At 47.2% G+C, this 16,282-nt stretch overlaps 2 protein-coding genes across 3 annotated transcripts in view; one reads left to right on the top strand and one right to left on the bottom strand.

Moving 5' to 3' along the window:
* The window catches only part of PEX3 (peroxisomal biogenesis factor 3), a 42,184-nt gene extending 34,583 nt beyond the window's left edge, over positions 1-7,601 (bottom strand). The window contains exon 1 of the mRNA XM_055137231.1: positions 7,470-7,601. Within this exon, the coding sequence (XP_054993206.1) occupies positions 7,470-7,542 (73 nt within the window). The 5' untranslated portion in view covers positions 7,543-7,601. The remainder of the gene's footprint in view (positions 1-7,469) is intronic.
* A 273-nt stretch (positions 7,602-7,874) lies between these two features.
* Positions 7,875-16,282, top strand: part of ADAT2 (adenosine deaminase tRNA specific 2) — a 32,252-nt gene continuing 23,844 nt past the window's right edge. Inside the window, exon 1 of one of the 2 annotated variants that reach the window (XM_055137232.1) lies at positions 7,875-7,994. In XM_055137232.1, coding sequence (XP_054993207.1) covers positions 7,914-7,994 — 81 coding nt within the window. In that variant the 5' untranslated portion in view covers positions 7,875-7,913. The remainder of the gene's footprint in view (positions 7,995-16,282) is intronic. The other variant, XM_055137233.1, reaches the window with a different exon arrangement.

Genomic DNA, 16,282 nt, shown 5'->3' with positions numbered 1-16,282 from the left:
GACTACTCCAGAGGCCCCAGTTGGCACTTGACATAAAACACACAAACACACACACCGAGGCTGAAGGACTTCATCTTTTTCTATCATAATAGATGCCAGATCCAGATTTTCAAAGATTAAGTCAGCAGTGTTTAAGATAATTAGATTAGCTAAGCCAACTTAGCAATATTCGGATGAAAATGGGTATAGGAATCTATCTAGTCACTCAGCCCGAGAAATAGCTTGGCTGGGCTTCTTGGCCGGATGCGAAGAGGATTTTCAGAGGAGCTCAGTAAACGGCCATCAAAATCTTACAGCAAGGCACGTTGCAATGCAGTATCAAAAAGGGACAGGACTCTGGGACTTCCATGAGCTTGTAGAACAGGTTATGTTTCTGTTTCATCTGTGCTTGCTAATAAATGTTTCTATGTGAAGGCCAGAGTTTCACTATAACCTTGCAGGGAGGGTAAGGCATCCCCACCATCCAGTGTCCGAGACTCCCCATATTTACCACAAAAGAATCAAAGAATTGTGCCTAATCTAAATAACTGGATTTGGTCTGTTTCTCACAGTAGGGAAGGGGGTAAGACAAGCCCACATTCTGGCTGTTTTTCACAAACATGGGTATTGCTCATGAACTGGTAAGACGTTAGTCTCAAATTAATATTCAGTAAAAGGGCATGTGTCATAATTCAAAATGCAGTACAATGCTGTAGCTATTGTATTTAAACTATGCTCACATTTAAAAGCACAAATAAAAGTTCTAATAAGTGGATTCACAGCTACCTTCGATGTAACTTGTTTTCAATAAACTGAAGATAGTGCTACATTAGCAAGAGCAAAAAATTGACTTAGTTTTACAAAGTAACCCATTGGCAACTTACTAAATAACCTCTAAAAACAAGGAAGGGAAATGGCTTACAGGGCTGAGTGTATAGGGCCCAGGGTTCAATTCCACGCACATTCCTCCAAGCACCACTGGGAATGGACCCTCTCCCCCTACCTCCAGTGATTTGCTTGCATTGTTTGCATAGCTGGTTACTAATAGTTATGAGTAAAAATGGCTATTTTTCAAATCACACTACAAACAAAACACTGAAATGGTACATTTTGCAGAGGCAACAACTTTCTGATATAAAAGTTCATTGGATTAGGAAATGTGCTTTCCTAGTGCCACTGCTGTTATTAGCCAGTGTCTATTCAAATTTGTTCAAAAGAAACAACTATGAGGTATGATGCTGCCAGCAGGTCAACCTGTACCTGAGGGGTGAGTGCATCAGCATCCTGATGGTGCCTTCAGGCTTCCTGATACCCCCAAAATTGTCACTGTGTCTATGGCCAGTCCCCAACACATTGATAACAAATTTACCAAGAAATTAAATGGCCAAAAGTTAGGTATGTCGGAGCCCCACCCACAAACCACCTCCGGCTCAGCTATACAAGCTCATTTACTGTCCTTATTTCAGAGACCCATAGATAAATCTCGAAAGAGATCAAAAGCCACAACTAATCTCGAACCCACACATGGCTGAATAGATTGGGATAAATCAGAGGGGGGCGGGTTGGCCTGGTGGCCCACCCAATCAGAGTCCCCAGCAGCTGCTTGCTTCCACCATCTAAACTTGCAGCCATATCCCCGGCCAGACTCTCTAGTATCAGGACGGACCTCACCAATACACAATCTGCTGAAAGTTTTGTAATGTAGATCTTAACACACCAACAACCCTGACCCACAGACAGCAGGGAGTCCTGAAGACACCACAGCGCTGGAGATCTCTCCAGGCCCCATACCGTGTCAATTTCACCAGGGCACCCCAGATGGAGAAGGTGCAGTCTCCCCACCTATTCCAGATGGAATCCCAGGGACCAAGAGCTTCCACAAGCAAGGTCTAGGTGTGCTGGTTCCAGGACTAAATCTTCAGGCTGCATGGCGGCAGAGGACCTGGGCTACCCCTCCCCAGGTCCCCACCCGCCCAGCAGACTGGCTGCCACACCCACAGGTTGCCTCCAGCACTATCTTAGTGCACCAACAGCCCTGGCCCAGAGACACAGCAGAGAGTCCCGGAAGACACTACTGCGACAGAGATCTCTCCAGGCCCCATACGGTGCCAATTTCATGGGCGCACCCCAGTTGGAGAAGGTGCAGTCTCCCTGCCTACTACAGATGGAATCCCGGTCACCAAAAGCTTCCATAAGCAAGATCCCCCGCCCCTCCCCCCACCACGCGGGTTCCAGACCAAATCTCCAGGTCACGTGGCGGCAGAGGACCTGGGCTACCCCTCCCCAGGTCCCCACCCGCCCAGCAGACTGGCTGTCACGCTCACAATTTGCCTCCGGGCGCTGGCCCAGAGACTCCCAATTGAATCCCAAAATGGATTAGTGCCGTACAGAGATGTCTCTGGAAACCAACCATTTACAATCTAGAAATTTATACTTACAATCGAGGCTGTGTGAGCTCTCATGATATTCAAAATGAGCAATAGAAAATAAATTATCTAGCGTCTGGCCCTGGCAGGTAGGCTTGAATGGTGGTGGGAAATCTCGAGCAAAACAATGCCCCAAATGAGAGAGTATTGGGGAAATTGCCTGCCACAGAGGCAGGGTGAGGACTGGGATGTGGGTGGTGGAAAATGTGCACTGGTGGAGGGATGGGTGTTCCATCATTGTATGGCTGAATCTCAGCCATGAAAGTAACTCTATCTTACGGTGATACAATTAAAAAAAAAAAAGTAATGTGGAGTTCATGCCAATTCAATGAACTTAATCAATGGCTGAACAAATAGCAGTACTCCTACATTATTAAAAAAAAGAAAGAAACAATTACATTTGTTTGCTATGTGTGGTATATTCTAGCTAAAGCTTAAAAAAAGAGAAAAGAAAACAAGTTGTTACAGGTTTAATTGTGTACCTCCAAATTTTCCATGTTGAGGTCCAAGGAGCGCCTCAGAATATAGTCTTACAGCGTTTACAGAGGTTATGTAAATACAGCACTGGTGCCCTTATCAGACATACAGGTAGCCAGGGAAGATAATAGACATGGGGAAAGGCCTGGAAGAGTCTTCTTTCATTGGCGCAGAAGGAATAAATCTCGCTAACACCTGGATCCTGAAACAGATAATAAATCTCTGTGATTTACACTGCCCAGTCTGTGTCCCCTTCCCTGGAGCACCACAGCCAGGTGTGCGTGAGTACAATTAATATTCTGCACCACAGTGGGCAAAGATGTGCAAGGGCAGGAAGGAGTGTGAATCCCAGAGAGAGCGCCCGCCAGAATTCGGGCAGAGGAATGGATGCAGTCTCAGGGGCTGGGAGACGGTACGGCGGGCAGGGCCATTGCCTTGCACACAGATGGCCCGGATTCCATCTTCAGCACCCCACGGGGCCCCCAAGCCCCACCAGGAGTGGTAGCTGGGCACAGAGCCAGGAGTAAGCCCTGAGCATGGCCCAGGGTGACCCTCAAACAGACAAGAAAGCTAAAGGAGTGTAACCCTGAAGAACATCAGGACTAACAGTATGAAACCCCGGACAGCACGAAACCCCGGACAGCACCACAACCAAACGTAATACAAACAATATACTGGCTTAGTGATTCTAATTAATATAAAATTTCGAGAGCTTTAATTCTGACTGAGGTAACAATGGACATAAAGTTTGAAAGTTCTTTAGAGTCCTTAATATTTTGGCGTGGGGAGCACACACAGTGGTGCTCAGGACTGACTCCTGGCTCTGTGCTCAGGGATCACTCCAGGTGGTGTTCAAGGTGTGGCATCAGGGACTCAACCAGTGTCAACAGCAAGCAAAACAAGTCTTTTAGCCCCTGTGTCCTGAGGCCCCTAGAGTCCTTAATTTTTGAAGCATAAAGGCGACCTCAAGTCACAAACATTGGGAACCATTACTCTATTTTTTCATAAACTGGCCACATTGTATAAATTGGTCGAAAGTAATTACTCATCTAAAAGGCAAGAAATTCCCCACTTAAGAAGACCCTTAACTTAGACCAGAACTAGCGCAGTGAGCTGGAGCACTGTTCTGCTCGCTGGAGGACAGGGTGCAATTTCTGGCAACACAATGACAACCACAAATCCCTGAGCACTTCTGGGAGTGATCCCCAAGCAAGGAGCCAGGAGTAGCTTCTGGGTAGTGCCAGGTGTGGCAAAACAGAAGACCCGTAACTCAAAGATTTTACTTGGTTTCTCCCCCTCCACAAATGGCCAACCTTCTCTGGGCATGCATGCTGGCATGTAGCTTTCAAGCCTGTCCAGCCAAATATGCTGCTTTTTCCACTCACTTCTTCCAAATTCTTTCTTAACTGTCCCGTGCCATCTATTGGTTTAACCTACAGAGCACCTTTCTCAGCCCCTACTGGTTTCTATTTCAATTATCTGTATATTTGTTCTATGGTACGAATGCTTTCGCCTCCCGCTCTCCAAATTCCAAGCTGAAATGCTAAAGCCCGATGAGAGGGAATTAGGAGGCGGGCTCCCTGGAGATGCCACAGTCACGTGGGTACAGCCCCTGGAAGCACATCTGGATTCTTATAAAAGGGACTGCTCTCAGAGCACGCAACACGGAGTCTGCAACCCGCCACCGAACCTCGTTCATACACAGATCTTGGGACTTCCAGCTTTCAGCATGGAGAGAAAGAAGTTTCTGGCACGTTGTTACAGCTTTTTCATCACTGTCATCCCAGGAAGCCCACAGTGCTACTGGGTGAAAGCAGCATTTATTTCTGGGACTGAAACATCTGGGTTAAATGTCTAGCTCCCTTGTTGCTACGAGACCCGGGGCAAGCTTCTTCAATTTTTCAGGCTTGTATTGCCCACATTTTTTTTGACCATTTCTTCCCAGCAATCCTCCCACTAGCACAGTGTATGGCCCAGTAAGAATCCTGCGAAAGGTAGGCTAAAATATCTTCTCAAATCTCTACGTACAAGCACATTACCTTCAGTACCACAGATATCTGATACTTTTAAAATTAGATGAATTCAAATGTAACATGTTGTACATGGATTTCTCTCAAGCAAAAAGCATATAAGGTTCAAAAGATTCCAATAACCCCCCCCCACCACCACCACCATCCACTCTTTTTTCCCTTTTTGTTATGGAACACTGGCATTATTTTGTTTTCCCTTACCTCTGGACCATTTGTTCTTCTGTAACTATAAAGCACTGTTGTAAAATTCTGGGTAGAATCTTAGAATTCTACCCAGAATTTCACAACACTCTGTAATTCTCTAGGTAGATAAAGTAAGTAACTACCTGTAAGTATAGATACTCTCTTGCTTCCCATACGATTTTTTCTGGACTACCATGGCTTGTTATATAACTCTAAGAGGATATGTTATTCTACCCCAGACTCATAAAGAGAGATTGTTTCCTCTCCTTTCGCGGTGGCAACAATATTTCATTTATATTCCTTCCATCACATATTCATCTCTAGCTTCCACAAGTAAAATGAACTTGAAAGTCTTAGCTTAAATTAGTTACCAGTGGTTAAATTATTAAAAAAAAAAAAAAAGACATTGACTCTATAAAGGATTTCCAAAAAAATGCAATAAAAACATTTTACCCCGGTTTGTACGTGGCTGGGAGGCGCACAGTGGGTGCATTGCACGCGCGTGCACACACACACACACACACACACACACACACACATACAGTCATGTACATTAATGATGTGTGACAGACCTCAAAGAAATGGAAAAAGATTATACTTGCCTCATGGACAAGGAGTTTGTTTCAACCATTCAAGATTGAACAAATCTATGAGCTAGAGAGAGACGAATAGAGGAGTAAGGCACTTTCCTCGCATGCAGCAGGTCTCAGTTTGGTCACCGGCACAGAGAGGTCCCCTAAGCCCCAGCATGAGTAACCACAAGCAGAGAAAGAGAGCCAGCAGCAGCCTCTGAGTACTGCTAGGGGAGGCGCCTTCAAAATATATTTTTTAAGCGGGGCAGGAAAGATAGGTGCTTACGTGCACTTGTCTTGCATGAGCTGATCCCAATCGGATCCCCAGAACCGCATCTAGTCCTTTGAGCACTGAGCCAGGACTAAGTCCTGAGCACCACTGTGTGTGGGCTCCCAAATTACCACCACTCAAAAGAATAAACAAACTTAAATTACTGACACTTGTTTCATATTAATTTCACATGGGGGGATGATAAAATAAGTATGTAACAGGGGATCATAATTTGAGGGTTATTTGTTATTGCTCTTACGGTACTTCTGCAACCCAAAGCATACAACTATTAATGGAGAGAGAGAGAGAGAGAGAGAGAGAGAGAGAGAGAGAGAGAGAGAGAGAGAGAGAAATTCTCAGTAACTTTAAAGAAAACGGTGCCAGGGACTGAACCCAGGGCCTCTACCTGGAGCCACATCCCTGCTCCACAAAAACTCAAATTCCAAAAATTCCCTCTCCATTCCTACTTTTCCTGCTCCTACAATCCCCAGAATTTTCAATTCTCTCCTCCAAATTCCTGCCTATTACCCAAGGCTGTCAGGCTGGAGGTGGGGGGTGGCAAAGACACTCCAGATTGTTATCTGCTCTAAATCTCTTCCAGCCTGTGCAGCTGGACAAGGTCGGCTCACGTTGCTGTAATCCCAGCCCGGATGAAGATGCCGGGGAAATATTGCTCAAGATCCTTAACACACTTTCTGACTTCCCAGCCGTGGGCGAAGGTGCAAAAGGAGCAGAAACCAAACTAAAACAGCGGCTGTGTCTTCCACGTGCAGTGTCTTCTACCTTCCGGTCCTGCACAAACATCAGAGGACTCCTCCCCCCTCCAAAAAAAAAAATCAAATGAACTTTAAAGACAAATCACAGAGTGCAGCTTCAAATGGCAACAACTATGAGTCTTAGAGTCTTAAGAAACATTTGTGAAGGGTAACAAGGGAGGAAGGGAGGGAGGGAGGGAGAGAGAGAGACAGAGAGACAGAGACAGAGAGGAGAATATCACAAAATATTGTAAGAGAAGGAAAATATTCTAAGAGAGAGAGGAGAGAATATCACATAATATTGTAAGAGAAAATACTGTAAAGAGAGAGAGAAAATATCACAAAATATTGTAAGAGAAAATATTGTAGGAGAGGAGAGAATATCACAAAATATTGCAAGAGAGAGAGAGAATACTGTAAGAGAAAATATATATATATACATATATATATATATATATATAGAGAGAGAGAGAGAGAGAGAGAGAGAGAAATATCACAAAATACTGTAAGGAAACAGTATTTTGATTTTTTCCAGTATTTGATTGCCTGGAAATCAAGCCCAACTTGTCGCCAAGGTGGTGGTGGGTCCCCCGGAGAGCGCGGGCCGGGGAGCAGAGACCCAGGTCCCCAAGAGTGACACGGCGGCGGGTGTAAAGCCCCCCGGCTCCCCACCCGCCCCCGCCCACCCCCGGAGCCCCGGGACCGGGTGGCCCGGTGGCGCTCGCTGTCTCGGGCCGGGCTGTCACCTCTCTCCGTCCCAGAACGCCGCCACCCACCTCCGAGGACCGTGCCCAGGAAGATGCATTTCTTTTTGTGACGTTTCAGAAAATTCCACATGGATCTCAGCATCTTCGGGCTGCGGCGGCGCGGGGCGGCCGAGGCTCGGGCCGGGGTGGGGTGGGGGGTCGTTGGGGTTGGGGTTGGCTGGGGGGGTGGATGGGTCACTCGGAAACCGTTTCTCCGTGTCCCGGCCCGGGCGATCCCGGCGCCGTCGTCCCGAAACCGGCCCCTGTCGGTGTCACCCGAGCCGGCCGGGGGCGTGGACTGCGGCGGGGCCGCCTGCGCCTGCTGCTGCCGCCGCCGCCGCCGCCGCTCGCTGGGCCGGGCCGGGCCGCCCGGGTCCGTCCGGAATCGGCGCCCGGGTGTCGCGCGGTTCCGCTTCCCCCCCGGAAACGCCGGCCCCGGCCCGCCGCGTTCCGCCGCCGCCAAGCCGCCCGGGGATGGAGAGCCCGCGGCAGGCGGCCCCGGCCCCCGCGTCGGCCGACCAGACGGAGAAGTGGATGGAGGAGGCGATGCGCATGGTGAGGCGCCGGGGAGGGGAGTGCAAGGTGGGGGGGAGGAGGGGAAGCCTTGGAGCACTTGGTCCTGTTCACTTCCCAGCGTTGCCCCCCCTCCCCCCCAGGGGACGTCCTCGGGGGGTGGGGGGTGGGTGATGCTCTGGGCCGATTCCCTTGGGATTTTCTTTAGCCCCCAAGTCGCAGGATGCAAGACGGGAGCTTACCGATCTGTATTTGTCTCTGGCCTGGACTATGTGTGCGTCAAGCGTATCCCTCTTCCGCGGCTCCCACTCACCGTGTCCCCTTCTTTCCACATTTTCTGGCCACTCCTGCAAAAAGGGACCTCGTTTTATTTTTTTGCTCATTTAATTTTCTTTGCAGAGGGAGGGTGTGTAGGGGAGGCTCATAGCTGGCGGGGGCTTAGGGGCGACACCGGCTCGGTGCTCCCGAGGACCCGGTGCTACCTGGAAGCTCATACAGTTGTTAAAAGTCCACGTGGTGCTGGGGCTGGAAGCCGGGCCTCCTGCGTGCAGAGCGCGCTCTCTGTCCTCTGCTGCCGTCTCCCATTCTGTATGTTTGACCCTTGAACTTGACGTAGTAGAAGGAACGGTGGGAGAAAGCTGGGGACATTTCTGGTCGAGAATAGAATAAAAACAGCTCAAAGCAAGCACATCAGCCCCTCACTCGTTCATTCTGCAGCCAACTATCTTTTAACTCCTTGTTCATTCTGCAGCCAACTATCTTTTAACTCCTTGTGCATTCTGCAGCCAACTATCTTTTAACTCCTTGTTCATTCTGCAGCCAACTATCTTTTAACTCCTTCCCTTGCTCTCTTCAGGACTTTCTGGTTAAGGAATTTTAATCAGATTTGTGTATTATCCAAGCTTGACCCATATTTGTGTATACTAGTGAGCTCAATAGGGATAAAAGTGTGTTTGGCATATGTATGTATATAAATGCATATGCCTAACTCGCATACATCTATGAAGTAACTTTCAGTTTTCCATTTCTCCAATGTTACTGTAAATGAAATTTTTTTTTTCAGGGCTAGAGAGCATTCAAAGGGCTGCAGGTGCATGTGGGGGCTCCTGATTGAATCCCACGGATATGGTATCCTGTGGTGGGTCTCATTCCCCTGACCCTGAAAGAGCCTCCAATGCAGCACCATTGGGAAGGAAGAGTAAAGAGAGGCTGCTAAAATCTCAGGGCTAGGACAAATGGAGATTTTACTGGCACCTGCTCGAGCAAATCGATGATCAAAGGGATGACAATGGGGGCTGGAGCGATAGCACAGCGGGTAGGGCGTTTGCCTTGCACGCGGCCGACCCGGGTTCAAATCCCAGCATCCCATATGGTCCCCTGAGCAACGCCAGGAGTAATTCCTGAGTGTAGAGCCAGGAGTAACCCCTGTGCATCGCCAGGTGTGACCCAAAAACCAAAAAAAAAAAAAATAAATTAAAAAAAAAAAAAGGGATGACAATGATACAGTGATGGTACCCCGTGGTTATAGGCACCCTCACCCCATTCCCACACTGCATGGTATGGTTTCCCACACAAATCCTTTGGAAGTGTTTTCGAATTTGTTCTTCCTGTCCTTAATGCTCTCAGGCCTCTCCTGCAGTTAACTCCACTGCCGTGCATTCATCCCATGAATGTTTGTTATAGTGTCCTGAGCTTGCCATTGTGAGTCCAGCACTGAAATTGATGTTGGTTTATTTTTCTTTCTATGTCGTTTCCTGTTTTCACTCACTGGAATGGCCAAATATTTTTCTCTTTAGTCATGATGCATGAGAGCTTCTAGCCATTTTTTCTTACTACTTACATGCTTTTATTGATTTTATTACTGGAGTAAAATAGTTTCAATCAAAGATAGTTACTTAGAAAAGTGAGGAGAGAGAGAAGGGGGTGGGGGAGGGAGTGGGGAGAGAGAGAGAGGGAGAAAGAGAGAGTGTGTGTGTGAGAGAGAGACAGAGACAGAAAGAAAGAAAGAAAGAAAGAAAGAAAGAAAGAAAGAAAGAAAGAAAGAAAGAAAGAAAGAAAGAAAGAAAGAGAGAAAAAGAAACAGAGAAAGAAAGAGAGAGAGAGAAAGAAAGAAAGAAAGAAAGAAAGAAAGAAAGAAAGAAAGAAAGAAAGAAAGAAAGAAGAAAGAAAGAAAAGACAGGAAGGAAGGAAGGAAGGAAGGAAGGAAGGAAGGAAGGAAAAGGAAAGAAAGAGAAAGAAAAGAAAGAAGGAAAGAAAGAAAAGAAAGAAAAGAAAAGAGAAGAAAAGAGAAGAGAAGAAAAGAAAAGAAAGAAAAGAAAAGAAAAGAAAAGAAAAGAAAAGAAAAGAAAAGAAAAGAAAAGAAAAGAAGAAAAGAAAAGAAAAGAAGCCTGCCTGGCCAGGGCTTCCTTTAGTCTGCTCTGTCCCATCCCCCAGACACCCATTTGCTATTGACTGGAGAGCTTTAAAATGACCAGTTAAAATCACCACTTCACCTGTTCCCACCCTTGCACGCCACTGACTCAAAGTCACCCCTAGTGGCTCTCAGGGAGCCCTAGAGGCCCCCTCCAGTGATACCTGTCCAGCAGCATGGACTTGATGGCCCAGTGCTGGCCCTAGCGGTGTGACCCTTGGGCCGGGCAGTGCTCCAGAGCTCCCAGGGCCCCACCTCTGCGCAGCACAGGCTCTTCCTCTCCAGCTCCCTCCCTGGCCTGTTCTTGTGCTGTTCTTGGGGAAAATAATCTCTGTTGCTGCTAAATTCCTTAGTTTCCCTAACAATTTTCTTTCTGAGGGCTGAGCCCGCCACAAAGGCTCTTGCTGAGGCTACAGACCTGGATACAGAGAGAGGAACGCGGAACAATGTTGCACTCTGGTTCTAGTACTGAAGGCTCCCTTAGCAGCATTTCCTGAGGGCAGTGCCGGGGAGCCCCAGTGCAGCCCTCTGGGACAGGTCTTCCCCGCGTCCTCACAGCGGGTTAGAAAGGGCAGCAAATTCCTCCCAAGTAGAGAGGCAGGATGGAGCCAGCCCTGCACACACTTCCCTGCTCGCCAGCCCCAGGCTGCGCGTGGCTGCCTGCTGTTTCATCATTGTGCGCGTCATCTTTTTTTTTTTTTAATTTATTTATTTTTAATTAGTGAATCACCGTGAGGGTACAGTTACAGATTTATACACTTTTGTGCTTATACTTCCCTCATACAAAGTTCGGGAACCCATCCCTTCACCAGTGCCCATTCTCCACCACCAGTAAACCCAGCATTCCTCCCACCCTCCCCAATCCCATCTCCCCCCAACCCCACCCTGCCACTGTGGCAGGGCATTCCCTTCTGTTCTCTCTCTCTATTTAGCTGCTACGGCCCCCGCAATAAAGGTGTTGAGTGGCCACTGTGCTCAGTCTCTAGCCCTCATTCAGCCCGCAACTCCCTTCCCCCGCATGGCCTTTGACTACATTATAGTTGGTGATCCCTTCTCTGAGTTGCCCTTTCCCCAGAATGTGAGGCCAGCCTCCAAGCCATGGAGTCAACCTCCTGGTACTTATTTCTACAATTCTTGGGTGTTAGTCTCCCACTCTGTTATTCTATATACCATAGATGAGTGCAATCTTTCTATGTCTGTCTCTCTCTTTCTGACTCATTTCACTCAGCATGAAACTTTTCATGCCGATCCACTTAAATACAAAATTCATGACCTCCTTTTTTCTAACAGCTGCATAGTATTCCATTGTATAGATGTACCAAAGTTTCCTCAACCAGTCATCCGTTCTAGGGCATTCGGGTTTTTTCCAGATTCTGGCTATTGTAAACAGTGCTGCGATGAACATACATGTGCAGATGTCGTTTCGATTATACTTTTTTGCCTCTCTGGGATATATTCCCAGCAGTGGTATTGCTGGGTCAAATGGGAGCTCAATATCTAATTTTTTGAGAATCGTCCATATTGTTTTCCTGAAGGGCTGAACCAGTCAGCATTCCCACCAGCAGTGTAGAAGGGTACCCTTTCTCCCCACATCCTCTCCAACAGCGGTTGCTTTTGTTCTTTTGGATGTGTGCTAGTCTCTGTGGTGTGAGGTGGTATCTCGTAGTTGTTTTGATCTGCATCTCTCTGATGATTAGTGATGTAGAGCACTTTTTCATGTGCCTTTTGGCCATTCGTATTTCTTCCTTGGTAAAGTTTCTGTTCATTTCTTCGCCCCATTTTTTGATGGGGTTGGATGTTTTCTTCTTGTAGAGTTCAACCAATGCTTTATATACCATTGATATCAACCCCTTATCTGATGGGTATTGTGTAAATATCCTTTCCCATTCTGTAGATAGTCTTTGTATTCTGGTCACTGTATCTTTTGCGGTGCAGAAGCTTTTTAGTTTAATGTAGTCCCACTTGTTGATCTCTGTTTTTACTAGATTGCTTAGTTCTGTGTCACGTTTGAAGATACCTTTATCTTCAATATCGTGGAGGGTTTTGCCGACCTTGTCTTCAATGTACCTTATGGTTTGTGGTCTAATGTTGAGGTCTTTAATCCATTTGATCTGACTTTTGTGCATGGTGTCAGGTCAAGGTCTAAACCCATTTTTTTGCATGTGGTTGTCCAGTTGTGCCAGCACCATTTGTTAAAGAGGCTTTCCTTGCTCCACTTCACATCTCTTGCTCCCTTATCAAAGATTAGATGATCATACATTTGGGGTTGTGTGTAGGAATATTCCACCCTGTTCCGTTGGACTACGGTTCTGCCTTTGTTCCAGTACCATGCTGTTTTAATTGTTACTGCTTTGTAGTAGAGTTTGAGGTTGGGGAGGGTGATGCCTCCCATTGTCTTTTTCCCAAGAATTGTTTTAGCTATCCTTGGACGTTTGTTGTTCCATATGAATTTTAGGATTGCTTGATCCATTTCTTTGAAGAATGTCATGGGTATCCTTATAGGGATCGCGTTGAATCTGTATAATGCTTTGGGGAGTATTGCCATTTTGACAACATTGATTCTCCCTATCCACGAGTAGGGTATATGTTTCCATTTCCTCATGTCCTCTTTGATTTCATGGAGTAGCGTTTTGTAGTTTTCTTTGTAGAGGTCTTTTACTTCCTTGGTTAAGCTGATTCCAAGGTACTTGATTTTCTGGGGCACGATTGTGAATGGGATTGCTTTTTTCATGTCCTTTTCCTCTGCCTCATTGTTTGCATATATGAAGGCCATGGATTTTTGGGTATTGATTTTGTAGCCTGCAACTTTACTGTATAAGTCTATTGTTTCTAAGAGTTTCTTAGTAGAGGCTTTAGGCTTCTCTAGATATAGTATCATATCGTCTGCAAATAGTGAGAGTTTGAAGTGCGCGTCATCTTTATCTCTCCTGTACACACCTATGCACATTCTATGTACGTATAGGTATATGTATGTGCTTGTATAGGAATATGTATGTGTATGTGTATGTGTATTTACACACACACATATTATAGTTTGGGGTTTCTTTTGAACTTGTAGGGCATATTGTACAAACCTGAGACGGTAGCACTCACTAGACTATAGTATGCCGCTCCTACAAAACTCCCAGCAAGTTGTAAAATTATACAGCAAGATACTCTCCTGACTGCTGGAGGCAGGTGTAACACAATGGCATTTTTTTGGTTTGGTTTTGTCTTGGAGCCACACCAAGTCAAAATTTAGGATTTAGGACTGGTGCTTAGGATTTAGTCCAGGCTATGCACTCAGGAATTATTCCGGATCAGCTCCAGAGACCATCTGGGGTGTCTGGGATCGAATCCTGGTAAGCGACATGCAAGGCAAGCACCTTACCTGCTGTAGTATCTCTCTGGCCCCCACAATGGCATCTTTGTATAGAAACATTTAGACATAGGAAAAGTACAGTACAATGCAGCATACGAGATTTTTAAAAAACAAAAAAAGAGTTCACCTGAGCTACCTCCTCACATATATATATATATGTATATATATGTGTGTGTATGTATATATATATATGCATATATATATATACACACACACATACGCGTGCGCGCGCGCGTGTGTGTTTTAGGGCTGAGGTTTGGGCCACACCTGGTGTGTGTATGTGTGTGTGTGTGTGTGTGTGTGTGTGTGTGTGTGTGTTTTAGGGTTGAGGTTTGGGCCACACCTGGAAACTCTCATAGATAACTCCTGGTTCTAAGCGTTGGGCTGCTCCTGACCATGCTTGAGGACCATATAATTCCAAAAATGGAAATCGGGATGTGCTGCATTCGAGACAAGCACCTTAACCCCTGTTCTCTTCAGCCTCAACTGATATATTTTCTAAACTTTTTTTAAAATGTATTTTGTTAAAGCACTTTGTTACAAAGTTGTTCATCATAGTTGACTTTTAGTCATACAATGTTCCAGCACAGATCCCACACCAGTGTTAGCTTCCCTCTGCCAGCGTTCTCAGGTTCCGACCCCTCCTCTCCGCATGCCCTTTCCTCCCCCACCTAGTCCCCTCCCAAGCCCCCAGCCTGCATCTTGACAGGAACTTTTAAAAATTATGTTGCTAGCATTTGAGTCTTGTGACTTCAGTGTCGTTCACTCTGGTTTGGCTGTTTTGCTCTTTCACTCCGTTGTACCTGAATCCCCTTGCCCCCTGCCCCTGTTGCTTCTCATCTGTCTCTTCTTCCCTTTCCCACTCAGTTTTCGCCTTCTCCTCCCTATATACTTTTGGAATCCTTTTTGTTCAAAGTGAGAACATCAGCGCACTCCTGAGCTGAGGCCTGCGCAGGGCTGGCTCTCGCTATCCCTGCCTTTCACGTCACCTCCACATGGCACTGGAAGGTCTTCGGGCGCTGCCACCTGTCGGTGTGTGAGCCTCTGATCAGAACCAGGCCTCCTTCTAGAAGGTGCCCTCCAGGGAGGAAGGGGCACCCTTTCAGCATAGGTGGCTGGCAGTGACTGGGTTGCTTGTTTTTCTTGTGGTCGATTTACTTGTAGCCAGATCATGCACTGAGAGAATTCCTCTGTTGTTGAAACGATTTAATGTTGGATCCATGTTTTCAGAATTATTTTTTTAATTATTATTATAATTATTATTATTATTTTTGCTTTTTGGGTCACACCTGGCAATGCACAGGGGTTACTCCTGGCTCTGCACTCAGGAATTACTCCTGGCTGTGCTCAGGGGACCATATGGGATGCTGGGGATCGAACCCGGGTCGGCCGCGTGCAAGGCAAACGCCCTACCCGCTGTGCTATCGTTCCAGCCCGATGTTTTCAGAATTATTGAAGAAGCTTGTTGGGGGCTGCAGAAAGCTCCACTGAAGGCTGTGCTGGGAATTTTCTCTGGGACCTTTTTCTTCTGCACTTCTTTTCTCTTGCTGCTTCTTCAGGTTTATGATCCTGTTCCCATTCTGGTGACTCCTCAATCATCACCTCCTCAGAAACGGCCTCTCGGGCCTCCTCAGTGTCACCTCATCCGTGCCTGCGTTCAGACTGTTTGCCCTTCAGCCACGGCCTGGTTGATTCTTGCAGCCGTCTCATCCTTGGCGCAGCTTTGAAGTGATGCACATACTCCTCCTTGTCTGCTCTCTCTGGTCCCTCCACCTTCCTTGGCAGCACGGCCCTGAGCCTAGTGAGCCGTGATCCTTCCAGAAGAGCTTCCGCCTCCTCAGCCTCATTTTCTGTCTCGGCAGTAGCCTGAGCACGGTGCTCTGCTGGCCGTTGGCGTTCAGAGCTGCTATTGCACCTTGGCATGACCTTCCCTGCAGTACCGAGTGCCCAGATGAAACTCGAGTCTCCCGTCCTCAGTCCCCTGGGGGAGCTTTCCCATCCCAGCATGGGTTTATGGATTTATTTATTTCGGGTTCGGGCCTGCACCTCACAGTGCTCAGGGATCACTTCTGGTGATGCTCTGGGGGTCATATGGGCTTATTGGAGATGGACCGTGGGTCTGCTGTCTGCGAGGCAAGTGCCTGCACTCTCTCTCTCTCTCTCTGGTCTTCTTGAATTGTAGGGTTCGTGGATGTGGTGCTGCTCGGGCCCTGCTGTGCCAGGAATCATGAGGGTCACCGAGGGATGCTCAGGGCACTCCAGAGTCACCTCAGGCGGTGCTGAGGACTCAACCGTATGATTTATTTGATGAAGTGTCTGTTCATGTAGTTATTTTGGGTGGTGGTGCTGGTGGTGGGTACTTCTTAATGTACCCAGAGGCCTCTCCTCATGACTCTTGGCCAAACAAGCCAGTAGTTCAGGGTAAACACCTGGGTGGGGGGAGGTGCTACTCAGGTTCTGCAATTCCGGGGACCACTGGGTCCATCCCAGTGGTGCTCGGGGGCGTCCAGGGCTATACCTGGAGGGGTGGATACACATGACCTTAGGGATCACACCAAA

The sequence above is a fragment of the Sorex araneus genome, chromosome 4, assembly GCF_027595985.1.
Source record: "Sorex araneus isolate mSorAra2 chromosome 4, mSorAra2.pri, whole genome shotgun sequence".
In the NCBI taxonomy this organism is placed as follows: Eukaryota; Metazoa; Chordata; class Mammalia; order Eulipotyphla; family Soricidae; genus Sorex; species Sorex araneus.
This window is presented reverse-complemented; position numbering and strand designations above follow the sequence as displayed.